The 23,659-nt window shown below is 42.1% G+C and overlaps 2 protein-coding genes across 5 annotated transcripts in view; one reads left to right on the top strand and one right to left on the bottom strand.

Moving 5' to 3' along the window:
* The window catches only part of LOC126946565 (protein FAM156A/FAM156B), a 118,770-nt gene extending 105,041 nt beyond the window's left edge, over nucleotides 1-13,729 (bottom strand). The window contains 1 exon segment of the mRNA XM_050777044.1: nucleotides 13,724-13,729. The gene's annotated coding sequence lies outside the window, so the exon portion shown is untranslated.
* Nucleotides 13,730-14,960: 1,231 nt separating this feature from the next.
* LOC126946578 (X antigen family member 5) overlaps nucleotides 14,961-23,659 on the top strand; it is a 48,427-nt gene continuing 39,728 nt past the window's right edge. Inside the window, exons 1-2 of one of the 4 annotated variants that reach the window (XM_050777109.1) lie at nucleotides 14,961-15,035; nucleotides 16,227-16,306. In XM_050777109.1, coding sequence (XP_050633066.1) covers nucleotides 16,235-16,306 — 72 coding nt within the window. In that variant the 5' untranslated portion in view covers nucleotides 14,961-15,035; nucleotides 16,227-16,234. Of the gene's footprint in view, nucleotides 15,072-16,226; nucleotides 16,307-23,659 lie in introns of all 4 variants that reach the window. The other 3 variants (XM_050777106.1, XM_050777108.1, XM_050777105.1) reach the window with 3 other exon arrangements.

Below are 23,659 nucleotides of genomic sequence, written 5' to 3'. Positions count from 1 at the left end.
CTCCTGGAAATTGTCTGAAAACAATCTTTTAATGTTGATAGCCTAATGGAGTGGTTCAGAAGTGTGGCGTAAAAACATTTAGGTAATTTCTCCCCTAAACATGCAGTGCTTCCTTTAAATTCAGAAATTCTTCTAATTAAGTCAGCAATTTGGAAAATATGTGTGAAAGATACTTATGTGGACTACTCAGGACTTAGTATGTTATATGTTTTTTGAACTTTAAGTCGTAACATCTGATGACTCAAGGCAGAAACCTGTAATATATAACCTCTGATATGGTTAGAGGTTACCGTATGTGTCTTCAATCTAATTACACACAGTAGCTCATGAAGACTGACAGGAGGGCAGGGAGCATGCTTAGCACAGGCATCTTCCAACCACCTGGAGCATCACTGACCTACATGCAGGCTCCCTACTTCATGGGCCACAAAACCTTGACTGTCTCTTTCCATTTTATTATTCAGTCATTCAAGGCCTCACTGCGGGAAGACTTTAAAATGCAATCATTGGGTCCGGCAAGGGAGGTGACTCACACCTATAATCCCAGCACTTTGGGAGGCTGAGGCCGGTGGATCACTTGAGATCAGGAGTTCGAGCCCAGCCTGGCCAACATGGTGAAACCCCGTCTCTACTAGAAACACAAAAATTAGTCGGGCATGGTGGCACACACCTGTATTTCCCAGCTACACAGGAGTCTGAGGCATGAGAATCCCTTGAACCCGGGAGGTGGAGGTCGCAGTGAACCGAGATCAGACCACTGCACTCCAGCTTGGGCGACAGAGCGAGACTCCTTCTGGAAAAAAAAAAAAAAAACAAAAAACACCAATCATTGCTTAAGAGCCTGAGAGAATTCAGGATTTGACAAAATCCAAGAACACTCATAAGGTCTCCATACAGGAAAACAAATATCAAGTAGAGTGCCGGCTCATTTGCTTAGGAGCAATGAAATCTGAACTCGGATATTATAATTGGACTGAAGCTGATTGCTATGATAAACAAATCATGAAAATCGGAATATCTTTGTATTTTCTCCAACAGAACCAGAACATGCAGAAATTAGCAATGAAATGGGTTTTAATCTATCTGATATGCATTCACTCCTTTCAGTAAAAGCAAAAGTTGGTGTAGGATTTGTGTGATTTGTCCAGAATCTCACTAATAATGTTAGAGCTGGTATTAGATTCTCCTTCAGGGTCAGCATGTTTCATACAAAGTGGTATTACAAATGTATTATGTATTTGTGAAAAGCAGAAAGTAGAAAATAATCTACAAATTTTTAGCTGTTGGTTATACTCAGAAGTAAGAAAATGCTTTCCTTTTCTTTTCTCTTTTTTTTTCAACCTCAGATCGGAGTTTCACTCTGTTGCCCAGGCTGGAGTGCGGTGGCACGATCTTGGCTCACAGCAACCTCCACCTCCCAGGTTCAAGCAATTCTCCTGCCTCACCCTCCCGAGTAGATGGGATTACAGGCGCCTGCCACGAAGCCCGGATAAATTTTTGTATTTTTAGTAGAGACTGAGTTTCACCCGCCTGGCTGGTCTCGAACTCCTGGCCTCAAATTATCCGCCCGCCTCGGCCTCCCAAAGTGCTAGGACGACAGGCGTGAGCCCCCACTTCTATTTCATGATTTCAATATGGCTTTGACCCAATTAGTGTCTGTATCTGATAGTCTTTGAGTTTTGCACTCAGGCTTCTGGGGTCTCACCCACCTTCCCGAGAAAGTATGCATCTGGACTCTGTTTTTAAAGGGGCAGTAATGTACTCTCTTTTCATTATCAAAAGTGTAATATTATGGAATACAGAAAGCATGTAATTTTGGACCTTATTGGGTAACATACCTCCTTCTGGCATTTTAAATTGCTCTGATTTTGGCAGAATCTTCCCCTGGACACCAGGACCATCTCTGCATTCATCCCCAGTCTTTGACTGAGACAACTCCTGGAGATCAGCTTCCAGGTCAGCTACTAAAAAAATACCAAGGATGTCGACTGGAGCAGCCAAACAAGAATGATAAATAAGGAAATGATAATATTCTTTTCCTCAGTGTCATGCAATAAAGCCTGTAGGATACTGTGGTAATAAATGTGATGCAAAGAGGCCCCACCTTTGTTTTCCTCTATTATGACACCTTATCTTAACTAACAATCTGAGGATAAATCACACACACCACACCTACATTTCCCATACTTACCGTTGTGTATTACAAACACTCAGCTACCTAGGAAACCTGAAGTATCTCAGCTACCTAGGAAATCTGAAGACTGCCCCGCAGAGAGCATTTTTAATCATACCTTAAATATAAAGTTCTGAATGATTAGATCAATGTATTGGTCTGTCTATGACAAATCTTATAGTCCTGACCCTAATTCCCTGTTCAGGTACCCTGAAAATGTTGGAGTTAAACTTAATTAATGTTTAGGTCCAAAGGCCCTATATGTCAGTAAGAAAAAGTACCCAAAACGACAGCAAAATCACTGTCTTCCAATGAGAGTATGGAAACTGAAGTGCAAAGAAATTAATGGGCATTGTTGACAGTCATATTCTGGAAACCCCTTAACAGTGAATTGCATCACATTTAAAAGAACTAGAGATGCGAGAGGAAAACACGTTCAAAAGCTAGCAGAAGGCAAGAAATAACTAAGATCAGAGCAGAACTGAAGGAGATAGAGACAGAAAAAAAAAAACTTCAAAAAATCAATGAATCCAGGAGCTGGTTTTTTGAAAAGATCAACAAAATTGACAGACCGTTAGCAAGACAAATAAAGAAGAAAAGAGAGAAGAATCAAATAGACACAATGAAAAAAATGATAAAGGGGATATCACCACCGACCCCACAGAAATACAAACTACCATCAGAGACTACTATGTGTAAACACCTCTACGCAAATAAACTAGAAAACATAGAAGAAATGGATAAATTCGTGACCACATACACTCTCCCAAGACTAAACCCAGGAAGAAGTTGAATCCCTGAATAGACCAATAGCAGGCTCTGAAATTGAGGCAATAATTAATAGCCTACCAACCAAAAAAGTCCAGGACCAGACGGATTCACAGCCGAATTCTACCAGAGGTACAAGGAGGAGTTGGTACCATTCCTTCTGAAACTATTCCAATCAATAGAAAAAGAGGGAATCCTCCCTAACTCATTTTAGGAGGCCAACATCATCCTGACACCAAAGCCTGGCAGAGACACACACAAAAAAGAGAATTTTAGACCAATATCCCTGATGAACATCGATGCGGAAATCCTCAATGAAATACTGGCAAACCGAATCCAGCAGCACATCAAAAAGCTTATCCACCACGATCAAGTGGGCTTCATCCCTGGGATGCAAGGCTGGTTCAACATATGCAAATCAATAAACGTAACCCAGCATATAAACAGAACCAAAGACAAAAATCACATGATTATCTCAATAGATGCAGAAAAGGCCTTTGATAAAATTCAACAGCCCTTCATGCTAAAAACTCTCAATAAATTCGGTATTGATGGAACGTATCTCAAAATAATAAGAGCTGTTTATAACAAACCCACAGCCAATATCATACTGAATGGGCAAAAACTGGAAGCATTCCCTTTGAAAACTGGCACAAGACTGGGATGCCCTCTCTCACCACTCCTATTCAACATAGTGTTGGAAGTTCTGGCCAGGGCAATCGGGCAGGAGGAAGAAATAAAGGATATTCAATTAGGAAAAGAGGAAGTCAAATTGTCCCTGTTTGCAGATAACGTGATTGTATATTTAGAACACCCATCATCTCAGCTCCAAATCTCCTTAAGCTGATAAGCAACTTCGGTGAAGTCTCAGGATACAAAATCAATGTGCAAAAATCACAAGCATTCTTATACACCAATAACAAACAGAGAGCCAAATCAAGAGTGAACTCCCATTCACAATTGCTTCAAAGAGAATAAAATACCTAGGAATCCAACTTACAAGGGATGTGAAGGACCCCCTCAAGGAGAACTACAAACCACTGCTCAATGAAATAAAAGAGGACACAAACAAATGGAAGAACATTCCATGCTCATGGATAGGAAGAATCAATATCATGAAAATGGCCATACTGCCCAAGGTAATTTATAGACTCAATGCCATCCCCATCAAGCTACCAATGACTTTCTTCACAGAATTGGAAAAAACTGCTTTAAAGTTCATATGGAACCAAAAAAGAGCCCGCATTGCCAAGACAGTCCTAAGCCAAAAGAACAAAGCTGGAGGCATCACGCTACCTGACTTCAAACTATACTACAAGGCTACAGTAACCAAAACACCATCGTACTGGCACCAAAACAGAGATCTAGACCAATGGAACAGAACAGAGCCCTCAGAAATAATACACACATCTACAACCATCTGATCTTTGACAAAACTGACAAAAACAAGAAATGGGGAAAGGATTCCCTGTTTAATAAATGGTGCTGGGAAAACTGGCTAGCCTTATAAAGGAAGCCAAAACTGGATCCCTTCCTTACACCCTATACGAAAATTAATTCAAGATGGATTAGAGACTTAAAATTTAGACCTCACACCATGAAAACCCTAGAAGAAAACCTAGGCAATACCATTCAGGACATAGGCATGGCAAGGGCTTCATGTCTAAAACACCAAAAGCAATGGCAACAAAAGCCAAAATTGGTAAATGGGATCTAATTAAACTAAAGAGCTTCTGCACAGCAGAAGAAACTACCATCAGAGTGAACAGGCAACCTACAAAATGGGAGAAAATTTTTGCAATCTACTCCATCTGACAAAGGGCTAATATCCAGAACCTACAAAGAACTCAAACAAATTTACAAGAAAAAAACAAACAACCCCATCAAAAAGTCGGCAAAGGATATGAACAGACACTTCTCAAAAGAAGACATTTATGCAGCCAACAGACACATGAAAAAATGCTCATCATCACTGGCCATCAGAGAAATGCAAATCAAAACCACAATGAGATACCATCTCACACCAGTTAGAATGGCGATCATTAAAAAGTCAGGAAACAACAGATGCTGGAGAGGATGTGGAGAAACAGGAACACTTTTACACTGTTGGTGGGACTGGAAACTAGTTCAACCATTGTGGAAGACAGTGTGGCGATTCCTCAAGGATCTAGAACTAGAAATACCATTTGACCCAGCCATCCCATTACTGGGTATATACCCAAAGGATTATAAATCATGCTGCTGTAAGGACACATACACACGTATGTTTATTGCAGCACTATTCACAATAGCAAAGACTTGGAACCAACCCAAATGTCCCATCAATGATAGACTGGATTAAGAAAATGTAGCACATATACACCATGGAATACTATGCAGCCATAAAAAAGGATGAGTTCATGTCCTTTGTAGGGACAAGGATGCAGCTGGAAACCATCATTCTCAGCAAACTATCGCAAAAACAGAAAACCAAGCACCGCATGTTCTCACTCATAGGTGGAAACTGAGCGATGAGAACACATGGACACAGGAAGGGGAATATCACACACCGGGGCTGTCGTGGGGTCGGGGGGAGGGGGGAGGGATAGCATTAGGAGATATACCTAATGTAAATGACGAGTTAATGGGTGCAGCACACCAACATGGCACATGTATACGTATGTAACAAACCTGCATGTTGTGCACACGTGCCCTAGAACTTAAACTATAATAATTAAAAAAAAAAAAAAAGAAAGAAAGAAAGAATGAAAAGAAACAGTGAATTGCTAAAATAATCCATGGCCCAAATTCTGTCTATCTTTAGTTTGAAAATGCTATCTATTCGTTGAGGAAACAGTTTCTGTTTCATGATAATCTTATCGTACTTGGAGTTTTCTAATTATAAAAATATTAAAACAACTTTTTTAAAAGCCCCTTCAAAGTCCTAATAATGTAATTCCAGTATCCTGAATTATCCACCTTTTACCAAACATACTGTCAAGAATACACATCAAAGGAAACAGTGGCTGTCATTTATTGGCCTCTTTTCTGGAGACACTATCCTGCTTCACTGAACTGCATTTCGTCCTGAGCCAATACTGAAGTACCTTACAGTACAGACATATTTGAGTATTAAGCATTTTTTAAGCAAAATCATTCACATTTTCTAACATGGATGGTGGGGAAGAATGCAAACCTTGGAACAAAATATGAATTCCTTCTCCATGAGTCAAGTGTTCTTGGTAAGTCTCAATCTCTGAGCCTCATTTTTCTGTTTGTTTGTTGGTTTGTTTATTTATTTATTTATTGACACAGAGTTTCCTTCTTTTTGCCCAGGCTGGAGTGCAATGGTGCGGTCCCGGCTCACTGCAACCTCCACCTCCCGGGTTCAAGCAGTTCCTCTGCCTCAGCCTCCCGAGTAGCTGGGATTACAGGCATGTGCCACCACGCCCGGCTAAATTTTTTGTATTTTCAGTAGAGACGGGGTTTCGCCGTGTTGGCCAGGCTCGTCTCGAACTCCTGAGCTCAGGTGATCCACCTGCCTTGGCCTCCCAAAGTGCTGGGATTACAGAGGTGAGCCACCATGCCTTGTGCAGCGAGGGGCATGCACACTGAGTCAGGCACGTATAGGGCCGGCCAGGGTTTTCCTGCTATCCCCACACCCTTGTCCCAGGTTGTTTTTAGTAGGAAGAAAGGGACGTGAGAGATTTTTAAAATTTTTTTTTTGTCTCTTGCCCAACCATTCTCATGCATCCAGAAACGTTGGGAACACAGAGTACCACGTCACCCTTAGTGGAGGGTGTGTCTCAGAAAGACACTTTGTGACAGAAATAAAGAGTTTTATGTCTATATTTACACAAGCTGTTTTCTCAGGGTGTTTTTCTGTTGTCCAGGGTGGAGGGCAGTGGCATGACGATGCCTCACTGCAGCCTCCATCTCTTGGGCTCAAGCAATCCTCCTCACACTGCAACCTCCCCTGTGGCTGGGACTACAGGTGGCCACCACCACGCCTGCCTAATGTATTTAATTATTATAATTTTTTTTTAGATGTGGGGCGTCACTGTGTTGCTCAGGCTGCTTTCAAACACATGGCCTCAAGTGATCCTTGCATGTCTGCCAGTTTTTTATACATGCTTTTTTATACATGCTATAGACTCAATCAATTCACACCTGTGCGTTTTTCTTTAAGGTTGTGTTATTGCACATTTATACCTCTCGAGTGGTAGCTGATTTCCCTGAATACCTGTCAGGTAATCACTGGCTCGCCAATCAGTGTGGTTTTAACATTGGCTCACAGTGGCTTGGAAAGCCCTCATGGGAAGTATTTCTTGAGGAAAAGTGGAGAGTTTGCAGGAATAGTTTTGAAAAACAGAGACAACCGATGTCTTCCTTCCCTCCCTTGCCTCTCCTCATGTGCCAGGTTTTCTGTTTTCTCCACTATTACAGAATCACCATGTAGTATTCTGTGATGAAAACTTTTATCTCTTTAATCATCCCATTTCGTCCTCCAGACCTTTTTTTTCTGGAAGGGTTGTAAGCAGAGAAGGGACAAAACATCTTCAGAAAATCACATTATGATATAAACTTAGTGAAAAGATTCATCATATTTAAGAAATGGACAGGATGAAATCCTGAATTCGTAAACATTAAAAAAATCGGTTTACATAACATCCGTCCCTTTTGTCTCTATCCTTTATCCAGTGAGAAGTGTAGAAAAGACGAATTCCTTGCTTGCGGCAACTGCATTAAGTTGTCAAACTGCTGGACCCCTTTCTGTCAATATCACACATCCAGATGTAATAGCCACAAGACACAAAAACATTTTACAACTGTACCTTTTTTTTTTTTTTTTAAATCTCATTGTAATTTGCATCAAACCCCTAGCACTGAACTCAACATTCACAGAGTTAAGAGTACCATGGCCGAGAGAGATCCTGCCTCAAATGTTGGGAGGAGGCTAGCAGCAGTGGCAGTCCAGCTGAAGACAAGGCTGGAATGTGTCTTCACACACCCCACTCCCTTTTTGAGACAGGATTTCTCTCTGTCGTCCAGGCTGGAATACCTGGAGGACTTAGAGCGCACCACAAACTAGGACTCCTAGGCTCAAGCAATCCTCCTGTGTTGCTTTCCTGAGTAGATGGGACTACAGACACGTGCCATGGTGCCCAGCTAGTTTTAAAAATTGTGTAGAGCAGGGGTCTCACTATGTTGCCCAGGCTGGTCTTGAACTCCTGGCTTCAAATGATTCTCCTCCCTCAGCCTCTCAAAATACTGGGATTACAGGTGTGAGCCTCTGCATGTGGCCTTTTTTCTCTCTCACTTTTTTTCCTTTATCTAAGGCTTAAGGTTTATCTAAGGCTTTGCTTTAACCCAGGAAACTGATTTTTTTTTTTTCCCTCCCACTTAGAGGAAAGAGCACTTCAAACGTTCAGGATTTTTTGGCCTACTGAAAGTTCACTGGCAACAATTGTGTCCTGTCTCTACCTGCCTGCAGGAGAAAACAAAACTTAAAGTCAGCACCAGGTTGCACTTTTCCTCCATACATTATCCTGCACAGAACAGTGGTTGAGGGATCCAGTGAGCCAGTTCTCTTCCAGTTGGAGAGATTATTGTTAAATGCTGTGAGGACATGTGTTTTTCATAATAGACAACAGCTCGGCTGTTGCTTCATACTATGGGGAAATGCATAGTCTCCCAGGAGCGACAGCTTCATCATCTCTACCCCTTCACTCTTCCTTTACTCAAAGAAAGTTTCACCGTATTGTAGTGAGTCGGGGTCCTGCTGGTGAATCACACAGTTGCTGACACTGTGTCAGGAACCCCAAAGCCACCCTCACCTTCAGTGATTCATGGACATTCTCTGCTGCCCTCCTGCATACAATACTCCTAACTGAAGCCAGCCGCCTCACCTCAGGTCAGTATACCATGCCTCCCACCTTGTCACGGGCTTTGCTCCTACAGTGATCACTCCTCTCTCCTGAACCATCAACTGCTCCCTCTACATTGGATCATTCCCCAAGCTATGGGAAAACTCACCTTCTTCACCCATGTCCTTCTGTAGTTACTAACACATTTAACTCTTGCTCTGCAAAGGAAAACTGTATGAACTTATGCAACACACTTCACTGGAGTTCATTTTCAAAATTATCTACAAAGGAAAATGAATTAGAATATCCAAAACAATTCTGAAGTAGAACTTTGGGGAATTCACCTTACATGATATCAAGATTCACATTAATTCTATTATATTTATCGATTGATTATGTTGTCAGTGCATTGGAAGAAGGTGACTTCCCCCCTTGGCTTGGGGATTGATTCAATGTAGAGGGAGCCATTGATGGTTCAGGAGAGAAGAGTGATCAGTGCAGGAGCGATGCCCCTGAGAAGGTGGGAGGCATGGGATCCTCAGCTGAGGTGAGGGCGCTGCCTTGAGTTAGGAGCATTGCATGAAGTTATTGATTATGATGCTTAATCATCCAGCCCCATATGGCAATTGTGTTACTTCTCCAGTATTCAAGACAGTGTGGTATTGGGGGAAAATCTACGGATCAAAATAGAGCCAGCAATAGACTCACAAACCTAATAAGTTGATTTTCAGATAAGTGGCAAAGGCAATGGAGAAAGATTTTCTTTTTAAAACATTGTGTTGTTTTTCTCCTGTCTCATGGCCGCTACATTAATTGTTTCTTATTCCTCAGGTTCCTTCCCTGTGTTTCTCCCTTGCACTTCAACTGCTCTTCTGTCTGTCTGTCTGCCCCACCACAGTGCGATATTTTTCACAGCAAGTACCACGTGTCTTTTGTGATATTTCAGATGTCCATCCCATCAGTGATAAACCGAATCAAGAAAATGTGGTACACATACACCGTGGAATACTATGCAGCCATAAAAAGAATGAGATCATGTCGTTGGCAGGGACATGGATGGTGGTGGCAGCCATTATCCTCAGCAAACTAATGCAGGAACAGAAAACCAAATACCGGATGTTCTCACTTATAAGTGGGAGCTAAATGATGAAAACACATGGACACGTGGGAGACGCATCACACACTGGGCCTACTGAAGTGCAGGGGTGGGAGGAGGGAGAGGGTCAGGAAGAGTAGCTCGTGGATGCTGGGCTTAATACCAGGGTGATGTGATGATGTGTGCAGTAAATCACCGTGGCACACATTTACCCATGTAAGAAGCCTGCACATCCTACACATGTACCCCTGAACTTAAAGTAAAGTTTGGGAATTAAAGATGTCAGTATTTCAGAATCCTTCTTTCCATGTGTTGGTCATTGTGTCATTTATCTAAGCGTTATGGTGACATAAAAGCTCAGGCATAACAACAATTAGTATGATCAGCAATTTTCCAGGATTATAGCTCAGTATGATCTAACATCAACTACTAATATTGAATTGCATTTGACTCCTTGAAGTACTTAAGGAAAATTGGTAAGAAAAAATATTCATGCTTGAAAATATTTTTAAAATTTGTGTAAATTGGATCAACACTGAATACCACAGATGTCGCTGTCACTGGACGCGAATGAAGTGCATAATAGGAACCATAAGACACAGTCAATGATAAAGGGGGAAATAAAAGGGAACCTATCAAAGCACCATCAGACGAGTGCAGAAGCACACACATGAACACACCCTGCAGCTGCAGAAAGACATGGTAGGAAGTAAAGCCCCACAACTCATCAGCCTTCCTTCTCACCAGCTCATGAGTTCACAAGTGAGTTTGCTGAGGGTCAAATGCCCACAGTAAAACTGAGCAATTTAAACATCACTGAGCGCCATTTCAAGCATTATGTAGAAAGCTACAGACAACAGTGAACTTATTCTGAGCACGTCTTAATCCATCATCTTCACAGATGGCTATAGAAATGGCCTGTAAACATTTTGTCTGATAACCGCTAAAGTAGTGACGTTCAAACTCTTTTATGACACTGTGTGAGAAATACACAGTTTACATATAGTCGACTAGGCAAGTAAATATATGTATGTGCATGGGGATGTGCAGTGTATTTGTATATTCTACATGCAGCGAACGCTATTTAGTAATTTATTTTATCTCTGTTCTTTAAAATGCCGTTTGTGGCTGACAACATTATTCTTATGATCCACCATGGATTAAAAACCAGTTTTAGAAATGATTACAGCTTTTTCGGAGAACATCCCCAATGGTTGATAAATGTTGCTATAGAATATATGCAAATATACATGAGAACCCAATTTTGTCCCACTTCCTTTGCAATTCAGTGTTTTTAGACAAAACTCCCATCTTCGATATGGGCCAAAAGGCTACTACAAAATATAGAGTTACTGATGAAATATGTGTTTCATCTGCAGATATCAGTGTCTGTTTTGCACAGGTGTAGTCTTACTTGGAGAGATGAGAACTCACAGGCAAAAGGGACAGACAGTACATGTGACTTCTTGTCCTCTTGATATCATGTGGAGGCTTTGCTTGGGCTGCAGCATAGGTGAACGCCATGCATTGCCTGCGTTCGCGGGGACCTCCCTGTGAATGCACAGGGACCTCCATTCCCCTACTGTGCTCCCATTTTATGAGGCCAGTGGGAGAGCTACACTGAACGTGGTAGGTAGCAAATAATTTCACCTCAACCACCAAGCAATCTGAGCTCAGGTGACAGTGTTTACTCTGGTACCCTGAGACTTGCCAGCTGCTCGGAATCTGTAGACTTTGTCCCACCCACCCACCATCCTGTGGAAATCTAAGTTTGGTCATAGATTCCCGTGCATGGGAGGATGGGAAGCTCTGGTCATGTGGGGAAATTGAGCCCCCTCTCAGGTAGACTGGTTGTGTTGGTCCCAGCTCTGTTTCCTCCCTTAACAGCTAGAGAGTTGCTGTAGGGTCACGTATCAGGCAACTCTTCTTGTCTCTACAATGTCTTTCATACTTTCCGCTGCTTCCTGTTTGTCACAAGGGCTCCTTCACAACTTTCCCAATCCCAATCCTAATATGATCCTTTGAACTCATCCAGCAGGTCCGGAGTTATGGCCCACAGGAATGGCAGCGGGAAGTTCAAATTTGGCAAGAAATTCAAGCCTGCTCTTTGAGGCTGGAGTGAGGCCACTCAGGAATCACTAAAGTCCAGGTCTGCATGTGATGGTTAATATTAAGTGTCAACTTGATTGGATCGAAGGATGCAAAGTATTGTTCCTGGGTTGTGTCTGAGAGTGTGTTGTCAAAGGAGATAACATTTGAGTCAGTGGACTGGGAGAGGTAGACCCACCCTCAGTCTGGGTGGGCACCATCTAATCAATTGGCCAGTGCCACTAGAATAAATCAGGCAGTAGAACATGGAAAACTAGACTTGCTGAGTCTTCTGGCCTCCAACTATCTCCGGTGCTGCATGCCTCCTTGCCCTCGAACAACAGACTCCAGGTTCTTCAGCTTTTGGACTCTTGAACTCACACCAGGATCTGCCAGGGGCTCTCGGGCCTTTGGCCACAGACTAAAGGCTGCAATGTTGGCTTCAATACTTTTGAGGTTTTGGAACTCGGACTGCCTTCCTTGCTCCTCAGCTTGCCGATGGCCTATTGTGGGACTTCACCTTGTCACCGTGTGAGTCAATACTCCTTAATAAACCCTACTTCATATATGCATCTATCCTATTAGTTCTGTCCTTCTACAGATCCCTAACTAGTACAACGTGAAACACTACCAACAGCCATAGTTGCTCACAAAAAGTCTGAGTCCAGAAATCACTATCTCCCATTCTTTGAGCACTTCCGAGTGCACTATATTAAAAACTGGACTTAGTAAGGAAAAAAAGAAAGTAAAATTTAATAATAATAGTGTCCATGCCAAGAAAGGATAAAAAATATAAAAGGTAAATTAAATAAGAGATCATGATTATAACTGCTCTCGTTTTTTTAAAAAAAATATTTAAAACACCACGATTCCTACTCAAGTTGCTTTTGAGAGAGAGACAGAGAGAGATTGAGCAACCTTTCTTTTCCAACTCAAGGTATTGCCCTAAAAGAAGGCCAGCTGCATGATATATATAGGCGTCATTTCAGCAATATATCTTATTTATAAAAGGCTGCATTCTGGTCAGGGCCCCGTTCCTATCCTTCCCTTCCATATAATATTTCCCACATTAAACTGCCAAAGAATACATGAGTAATAAGAACAGGAATCATGCACACAGCTTACTGTCTACATTAAGGAGAGCTTATACCCCACTGGCTTCATCAACATAACTTTACTAATACAGCAATCTCTTGCCTAGGAAAATAAAAGATGCAAAGAACTTTACTGTTCATTTCAGCAACTGCCTGAAAGATTCATCAACTCTTCAGTCAAAAGTGTCAAATGACATTTTTTTCAATCCCAAAACTCCTTGAACCGTTGCCTAAACATTTTTGTCTTCTTGGCTCCACCAATCCTACATCATTATGATTCCTACCTAACTCTAACCAAACAATCCCCCACTTTTAAAAGACCCACTTTACACTAGATTTCAAAATCAGAATAAATATACTGAAATCCCTTCGACGTCTGACACACTAGTGCCTCTGTCGAGGTAGTGCTCTCCCTTACAGCACTATGCAAATAATGTCAGCCCTGTCTTATGAACAGGCTATTTAGTTGATATTTGGAGAGTACAGTATATGATCCAGTTAGTCACCACTGCTTTGCATCATGTCACAGGAGACTGCGCCTAGATCCTGTCATCAATATGTACATATATTTCTGAATCAAAATACACGATCTGAATGGCCTACAGGTATATTCAGGCAAATCAGTCACTAGCCCAGAGATTTAAATGTGCAATAACACACCCCCCCCCAAAAAAAAACCAAAATTAAGCGTGTGTGAATATATTTAGTCTGCAGAAGAGTTTATTCCATTCCATTCATTAGAAGCAAGGCAGAAAACCGAGAACCAGAGGTAAAAAGGGATTAATCAAAGCATGTGTAAAAATTGGTCAAGGTGGGATGATCGCTTGAGCCCAAAACTTCAAGACCAGCGTGGCATCAGACTGATACAATGTTCTAAAAAATAAATTAATTGCTCAGGTGTGGTGTTCGCACCTGTAGTACCATCCATTTGAGAGGCTTCAGTATGAGGATTATTTGAGCCCAAGAGATCCAGACTCCAGATTCAGTGAGGTATTGTCATCTCACTGCCCTCCAGCCTGGGAAAGAAAGCCACACCCTGTCTGAGAAAAAAAAAAAAAAAGCATTGATAAATAAAGATATAAAAATAGTTTTCTTTCTTTCACAACAGGCTTTTCTGAGACACATCCTCCATTAAGGGTGACATAGGACTGTGTGTTCCCAACGTTTTCTCAATGCATGAGATGGTTTGATCAAAGAAAAACAAATGCTCTCTTAAGTGCCTTTCTTTCCACTACAAACACCCTGTGGATGCGGGTATGAGAACAGCAGGAAAACCGTGGTCGACCCTGCAAGTGGCAGACTCATGCGGCATGCCCCTTGCTAAGCAAGTTCCTGCTGCCCATGTGACTTGCTGTCTGTCTTCTATCCCTGCAGAGCTGTGGAAGGAAACGTCATGACTTCTTTCTTGCCAACTAATGACACAGCTGGTAGGTCAGCAGAGCAGTCCTCCCAGAAGTTTGAAGTGTCAGTGAGTGGGAGGGAAAGCAGAAGGGCTTCCCGTAGGTTGGACCACTCGGTCCATGGCCTCATATAGATCCTCATCCTTCTACTAAAAGGCAGCGACATCACCATGGCCTTGCTGTTGTGGGGTCCTGGGCAGGGGAGGAAGTAAGGGCATAGTGGGGAGGAGGGTCAGATGAACAGGGAATGAGTTGAAGGGTGACATTATTTGCAGTATTTCAGTCTCAGAGGCATAAAAAATACCACACAGAGAGGATGGATTCCAAAGTCCTTAGTGGGGACCTTGGAAGGAGCAGAGGACAGGGCATGGGGAGACAAGGAAGCACAGTGCGGCTCTTAAAGCAAGAGGGGACCTCACTGCGCATGCTCCTTTGGTGCCTCCTTAGTGCGCATATTCATTGGGCGTCTTCCCATTGGCCCTTCGCGTATGGTGAAACGCCGGGGAGCTGTGATCCTGCAGCTCGGGTCCCTGAGGTCTGGATTCTTTCTCCCCTGCTGAGACGCAGCCAGTAGGTCCACAGGTCGCTCCAGCTGGGAGTTGAAGCGTGAGTGAGAGTGCGGAGGAGCCAGCGGGCTTCCAGAGGGTCGGGGCGCATGATTGGTGACTCCGAGTGAGAAGGGGCTTGATGTCGTCGTACCTTCTCGTGCGGCCCCGCAGCTATGGGCCTTCTTTGTCTTGTCGGGGTCAGAACGAAGGAAGAAGCAGGGCCTCGGAATGGGACGGGGGTTAGGTGAAGCTGGGGCGATGCTGGGGTGCTGTTGGTGGTATTCCAGTCCCAGAAACGCCTGAAACTTCCAACAGAGGACAAATTCCAGACTCCTCAAGGGGCATCAGGCCTGGGAATGTCGTGGCGGTAAGGAAGGGGCCTGGAAATTGGGAACACTCCGGACTGGTGACCGCCCCCCCGAGGTTTGTATAATGAACCGCAGAGGTGGCCCGCCCGGTGAGGACTGCCAGTGCTATGTGGCAACTTCTCAGCTCCATCTTGGAAGTTCGAATGGGTGGGAGGGGCTATGCATTCCAACAAAACTCGATGTTGGGGGGAAATGGCCCTAGCAAAGGGTGTGTGACAAAAGCCATGGGCACTTTAATTTTAATTCTCAAGCTGTATTTTCCTAAATGTCTCGCGATGGAGAGTCCAATTGTGAAACCAAACCTCATTGGAAATACCGTGCGTCTCTTGCCAATAAGCCCTAAGGCATTGCTCAGCTAGCTTGACGAACATAAGTGGCTGTGCAAGTATTTCGATTCAGAAGGCATACGCACTTATACATGCCCTCTGACTTACCTTTCAATGTCTTACCAAATTTTTAAAAATTGCAAGTTAGCATTTGGCCATGGAAGTGCTCAAATGTAGTATCCACTCACATGCATTTTCCAGTCACGGTATTCTGGGTTTTGGTTTGGTTTGGTTTGGTTTGTTTTTTTTGAGATGGAGTTTTTGCTCTTGTTGCCCAGGCTGGAGTGCAATGGCGCGATCTCGGCTGGGCTGCAGCATTCGCCCCCGGGTTCAAGCGGTTCACCTGCCTCAACCTCCCGACTAGCTGGGATTAAGGCACTCACCACCACACCCGGCTAAGTTTTTGTATTTTTAGTAGAGACGGGGTTTCACCATTTTGGCCAAGCTGGCCTCGAACTCCTGACCTCAGGTGATCCATCCTCCTCAGCCTCCGCAAAGTGCACACTGTTCTGTTTGCAGACTGAAATATGAGTTGGCGAGGAAGAAGATATAGACCAAGACGATGTTTACGACTTGCTCAGCTGGTTGGGCCTATGCCTGTGAGTGAACTTAACGTTCGATTTTTTTCCAATAGCAGAAGTTTTTGTGTGTGGTAGTTATTGTTGAACTAGTATAGATACACTGATAAAGGTCTCCCATGTTGATAAAAAAATGATCATGGCATCTCATGAAGGAAAGAGTAACCCAAGAGGACTACACACTGTTTTCGCCTGGATGTGTGAACTTGTGTTCCTCGATTTGACTGGTGATTTCCTCCTCATGCTTATTCATAGCACCACCCATTCAACCCCACATGAATTAAAATGGCTTCCAACGCCATTGAGGGTAACGGTCCTCAGAGTAACCTCTCTATGGGAAGAGTAACTTAATGAAGTAATAAGTGTGTGGAGGCCGGGCGCGGTGGCTCACGCCTGTAATCCCAGCACTTTGGGAGGCCGAGGCGGGCAGATCACAAGGTCAGGAGATCGAGACCACGGTGAAACCCCGTCTCTACTAAAAATACAAAAAAAAAAATTAGCCGGGCGCGGTTGTGGGGCGCCTGTAGTCCCAGCTACTCGGGAGGCTGAGGCAGGAGAATGGCTGTGAACCCGGGAGGCGGAGCTTGCAGTGAGCCGAGATCGCGCCACTGCACTCTAGCCTGGGCTGGGCGACAGAGCGAGACTCCGTCTCAAAAAAAAAAAAAAAAAAAAAAAAGAATAAGTGTGTGGAATAGTTTTGGGATAGTGTTGGAGCATGTCTTTAAACATGCATATGATCAGAAGTATCTGTGTAATCTGTATATTCATGTTATTGACATGCATTGATAAGAGAAGAATTTTTTATCTGCACATGCACACACCATGTCCCCGCCCTTGTCCCCAGGAGCCCAGTGTGCCAGAGCCTCAACAAGAAGGACCACACAACTGAAAGTCAGGATCATACACCTGGTCAGAAGAGAGAAGAAGATCAGGGTGCAGCTGATAATCAAGGTGCTGAAGAAAGAAGGGAAAGAAAGAATGTCTATGGGGGAGGAGGCCTGTGTGTGCATGACGCCTTATGCCATGACCAGTAAACAGGACGAAAGAAAACAACAGGAAAGGATCTCAAACATTTGCTGAGAGTTTTGCAAGAGGCTGGAAATGTGATGGGTATAGTTTGCAGCTTCCTGCAGTCCCTGGATATGATGAATCTTCTCTTTTTCTTTGAGATGCATTTTTTGTAAGGCATGAAAATATAGTCGTTTCCTAAATCAGATGAAACCATTTAATTGGTTGTATAAAAATGTACATTATTTCACCAGTTTAACTTGATATTCTTAGGACGTTGCAGTGAGATCTTCTCAGCCATGGTGTTTCACAGTGTTGTAAGCACCCTTTGATAGCATGTGGAGTGCCAAGTCACCCTACCATATAACACCCCAAATAAAGCCCATTTGCAAAGGAATCTTAGCCTCATTCTATAAATAAGAAAACGGAGGCCGGCGTGGTGCCTCACCCCTGTTATCCCTGCACTTTGGGAGGCCGAGTGGGGGCGGATCACTTGAGGTCAGGAGTTCGAGACCACCGTGGCCAATATGGTGAAATCCTGTCTCTACTAAAAATATACGAACTCGTTGGGCGTGGTAGCACACACCTGTAATCTCAGCTACTAAGTATGCTGAGGCAGGAGAATTTCTTGAGCCCGTGCGGCAGAGGTTGCAGTGAGCCGAGATCACACCACTGCACTCCAGCCTTGGTGACACAGCGAGACTCCGTCTCAAAACATAAAAATAAATAAATAAGAAAACTGAGAATCAGAGGTTGAGACTTATCAAGAACACTTGACTCATGGAGAAGGAATTCATATTTTGTTCCAAGGTTTGCATTATTCCTGCCATCTGTTTTAGAAAATGTGAATGATTATTTTGCTCAAAAATGCTTAATACTCAAATGTGTCTGTACTATAAGGTAATTCGGTATTGGCTCAGGGCAAAATGCAGTTCAGTGAAGCAGGATAGCAACTCCAGAAAAGAGGTCAATGAATGACAGCCACTGTTTCCTTTGATGTATATTTTTGACAGTATGTTTGGTAAAAGGTGGATAACTCAGGATGTTGGCGTACAGTAACTTTATTAGTAGGATATGGGAGGGGGCTTTGAAAAGTTGTTTCAATATTTTTAATAATTAGAAAGCTCCAAGTACGATAAGATTATCATGAAACAGAAATTGTTTTCTCAACGGATAGCATCTTCAAACTAATCAGAGACAGAATTTGGGCCATGGATTATTTTTAGCAATTCCCTGTTAAGGGGTTTCCAGAATATGACAGTCAACAATGCTCATTAATTTCTTTGCACTTCAGTTCCCGTACTCCCACTGGAAGACAGTGGTTTTGCTGTTTATATTCGTACTTTTTTTCTTAATGACATTCATGTATGGAAAGTCACATATAGGGGCCTTTGGATCTAAGAATTACTTTTAATAAAGTTTAACCCCAACATTTTCAAGATACCTCAACAGGGGAATGAGTGTCAGGACCATAAGATTTGTCATAGGCTCACCGATGCATTGATCTAATCCTTCAGAAAATTACATTGAAGTTACGATTAAAATGCTATCCGTGAGGCTTGTCCTGTTTCCTAGGTAGCTGTGTGTTTATAATACACAATGGTAAAAGTATGGGCAAGGTAGTGTGCTGAGACTTATCCTCAGATTGTCATTTAAGATAAGGTATCATAATACAGGAAAACAAACGTGGGACATCTTTGCTTCACATTTATTAACCACAGTAGCTTATAGGCTTTTATTGCATAACACCGAGGAAAAGAAAAGGATCAGTTCCTTATTTATCACTCCTGTTTGGCTGCTCCAGTCGACATCCTTTTGGTATTTTTTCAGTGCCCGACCTGGAAGTTGATCTCCAGAAGCTGTCTCAGTCAAAGACTGGGGATGAATGCGGAGATGGTTCTGATGTCCAGGGGAAGATTCTGCCAAAATCAGAGCAATTTAAAATGCCAGAAGGAGGTATGTTACCCATTAAGATTCAAATTATGTGCTGTCTGTATTCCATAATATTATACTTTTGATAATAAAAGGAGAGAATCTTACTGCCCCTTTAAAATAGAGTTCAAATGCAGACTTTCTTTGGAAGGTAATTCAGACCCTAGAAGCCTGACTGCAAAACTGAAACACTATCAGATACAGACACAAATTGGGTCAAAGCCATATTGAAACATCAAATAGCAAAGCATTTTCTTACTTCTGAGTATAACCAACAGCTAACAATTTTCAGATTATTTTGTGATTTCTGCTTTTCACAAAAACATAATGCACTTGTAATACCACTTTTGTATGAAATATGCTGATCCCTGAAGGAGATTCTCGTACCAGCTCTTAACATAATTTGTGAGCTTCTGGACAAATCACATAAATCCTACACCCATTTTTGCTTTTATTGAAAGTAGTGAATGCACATCAGATAGATTAAAATCCACTTCAGTGCTGATTTCTACATGCTCTTGGTTCTGTTGGAGAGAATGCAAAGATACTCGGATTTTCATGATTTGTTTTATCATAACGATCAGCTTCAGTCCAAATGTAATATCTGAGTTGAGTAATTTCATTGCTTCTAAGAAAAACAAGCGGGCACTCTGCTTGATGTTTGTTTTTCGTAAGGAGACCTTCATGAGTGTTTTTCTTGAATTTTGTCAAATCCTGAATTCTCTCAGACTCTTAAAAACAATGATTTGTTTTATTTTTTATTTTTATTTTTGCTTTTGTTTTGTTTTGTTTTGTTTTTGTTTTCGGATGAGGTCTCGCTCGGCCGCCCCAGGATGGAGTGCAGTGGTCCGATCTTGGTTCCCTGTGACCCCCGCCTCCCGGGTTTAAGCGATTCTCATGCCTCAGCCTCACGTGTATTTGGGATTACAGGTGCATGCCACCATGCCCAACTAATTTTTGTATTTTTAGTAGAAACAGGGGCTCACCATGTTGGCCAATCTGGGCTCGAACTCCTGACCTCAAGTGATCCACCTGCCTCGGCCTCCCAAAATGCTGGGATTACAGGTGTGAACCACCTTCCCTCGCTGGACCCAATGATTTGTGTTTTAAAGTCTTCCCACAGTGCAGCCTTGATGACTGAATAATAGAATGGAAAGAGACAGTCAAGGTTTTTGTGGCCCATGAAGTAGGGAGCCTGCATGTAGGTCAGTGATGCTCAAAGAGGTTGAAAGATGCCTGTGCTAAGCATGCTCCCTGCCCTCCTGTCAAATCTTCATGAGCTACTGTGTGTAATTAGATTGAAGACACATACGGTAACCTCTAACCATATCAGAGGTTATATAATTACAGGTTTCTGCCTTGAGTCATCAGATGAAATGATTTAAAGTTCAAAGACTATAACGTACTAAGTCCTGAGTAGTCCACATAAGTATCTTTACACGTTTTTCAAATTGCTGACTTAATTAGAAGAACTTCTGAATTTAAAGGATGCACTGCATTTTTAGGGGAGAAATTATCTAAATGATTTACTCCACACTGGTGAACCACTCCATTAGGACTATTTACATTAATAGAATAGTGTGTAGACGATTTCCAGGAGCCTACTGAACAAGCCTCAGTTGTATTCTTAGGACAGTCATACCGTTAAATGCATATCTTATTAAAATAGATAACAAATTACATGATACAAGAAAATAATACTGAGACATTAAAAAATAATAAAAGAGTCACAGAATAAACTTAAGGGAAAGGGAAACAGGCAGTACATGAAAGGTATGAATCATTAACAAAAGGAAAACTAATCGAAAAGTAATACATTTAATAGATCGTTCTTTTGAGAAATAGCTAGGAAGACAGCATCCAGCAGATGAAACAATCTTGAAGAAAATGGAAAAAGCACAACACGGAATATGAACAAGACCCAGATATTGAATGTAGGGCATAATTGAAAGTGAATACATTCTTAAAACACAATATTTTCAGAGTATGGATGAAATGGTTGACACACTAGGGATGCCTACATTATTTAATATATCCCTGCAATAACTAAAATATCTGAACACCACAAAGACCTGTGCATGAACTTGTGAAAATTGCTAGTCGTCCCTCAAAAAACAGTTACTTTTAGAAGCAAATATTTAGCTTTTTCCAGATGTCTTAACTCTCTGTTTTCATTTCCCTCTCCCATTTTTTTTTTCCCCACCACTGGTTATGATGTATAACTCTTTCACATTTAATATCAATCATGATCCTGATACGTTAAAACTAATATGACCATTTAATTAATTATACAAATGGGAATACTTTCCAGTGGAAAAAAGTGTCATTATTCATATTGACATGAGGACTATAGGTGAAAACTGGATGCAAATGGTTAGTGTATGTTAAAAAAAAGAACAAAGAAGGGAAAACTAGCTCAAAGCAATATCATAGCACTTCTTCACAATAGAGAATAAAACCAAATGCAATACTGGCCTTTCTATTCATTTCACTTATGTATTTTTCCTAATGTGACATTAACAGTTTCCTCAAAAGATAGCTTTCAGACTGTCAGCAGGAACCTATTGGACATTCAGACCATACTGTCAAGCCAAAACATTAAATTATGCATTTTTTTCTGGAGGAATTTTTTCAGAAATTCCTTCTGTTTCTTAGGTTTTTTTTGTGTTCTGGTTGTATTTTCAGTAAAACTCTACACATTGTTTGTCATCTACTTTAAGCCCCTTCTAATAGGTTCACATATGATTTCATGTGATCTGTCCTCAACTGTCTTTTGGTTTCCTTCTAGCACAAAAAAGCAGGGTGTTGTTTTTTTAAAAATGTTGCTAATGTGAATGTTTAGAAGTAGTATCCTCACAGTCTCTACAGAGGTCTAGTTGAATCTTAGCCACAGGGAGACTCTTCGGATTCTGGTTTTAGTCCATTGTATAAAACTAAAACCTTTGGTGTCCTTTGCATACCTTTAATTTCATCTGAATAGAGTTCTTCTGGTAATGTTCCCCTCCTGTTATGTTTCTGTCGCAGGGAAGGGAAACCACAGCTTTAAACAAAGACAACCGAAAGAATGGCAAACTGGATTTATCCGAGATATTGTGACTTTTAAAAAATCTCAATAAGAGTTTTCCAGTTTATCTCCCTCCAAAGAAGTATCACACACCTGTTGTTCATTTTATTCTCACATATTAGACAGTAATGAACATTTTGGCCGGGTGCAGGTGGCTCATTCCTGTAATCCAAGCACATTGGATGCTGATGCAGGAAGATTGCTTGAGCTTGGGAGATTAAGACATGCTTGGAGCAACATGGCAAAACCCCCTCTCTACAAAAATAGATGAATGAATGCATGAAATATATGCACATAAGTATGTAGGTGTAGTCCCAGCTCACTCTTGGAGGCTGAGGTGGGAGTGATCCCTTGAGCCCCCCAAGGAGGTCGAGGATGTAGGTAGTCAAGTTCACAGCCACTGCAGCTCCAGCCTGGGTGAATGCGACTCTGTCTGAATAAAATAATAGTATCATTTTTGCAACTCTGCATTCTGATTGAGCTGGTATGCACATGTGTGATATATGTGAATAAATATAATTGGTCCTGGACCCTGCTTACTGTCATACAACTCCTACAGGTTTTTGGAATCTCCCACATAGTGATGTCTTTTTGTATGCTAGTGAGTTGACACAATTGGCTGGCAGGCTCTAGGTAGCTCTAGGATTGGCGGGATTAAGGTTGGACAATTTCAGCCACATCCCCAACGTTCAGACAGGGAGAGGGGCTGAAGTAAGTAGATTACCAATGCGGGCCAACAGTTTAGTCAGTCAAGCTGTAGGATGAAAACCTCCACAAAACCTCAAAAGGACAGGGTTCAGAGAGCTTCTTGCCTAGCTGAACACAGGAGAGTGCATGCCCTTAGAGGTCACGGAAGCTCGCTCCTACAGCCTCTTCCTTCTATTCCTTCCCTACGTATCATCTCTTTAATCTGCATCCTTTGTTAGGATATCCTATTTTCCACAAAATATGTGAGAATTCCCCGGGCTATCGAGCTGGATGAAAGAACTAGGGCCTAGGTGGAAGAAAGGGGAAAGCAACTAGGGCAACTTGCTGAAGCAAAATTACTTGGATCCTACCTACACTGTCTCCTTACACGCGATGGCATGACATAGCCATGGGATTCATCCTGCTCTTACACATGGCCTTGAGATGGTGGGCAAGATACTTACATCCTGTGGGACAGTTTCCCCATTTTTAAAAGTGAAATTAGAATATTTACACTAAATGCTTGCTATGAAGAATAAATGAAATAACAAGATGCAGGGCATTACATTGCAGATAAATTTACTGGTTATCTTCCTTATTCCTCTTTAAAAATTTCAATATTTTCATTCCATTTTTCTTTACAACTACATCTCAAGTTATGTGATAACTGCTTTTGGAATTTC

Source organism: Macaca thibetana, chromosome X, assembly GCF_024542745.1.
Source record: "Macaca thibetana thibetana isolate TM-01 chromosome X, ASM2454274v1, whole genome shotgun sequence".
Lineage (NCBI taxonomy): Eukaryota > Metazoa > Chordata > Mammalia > Primates > Cercopithecidae > Macaca > Macaca thibetana.
Note: the sequence above shows the minus strand (reverse complement) of the source record. Positions and strands in the feature narration are given on the sequence as shown.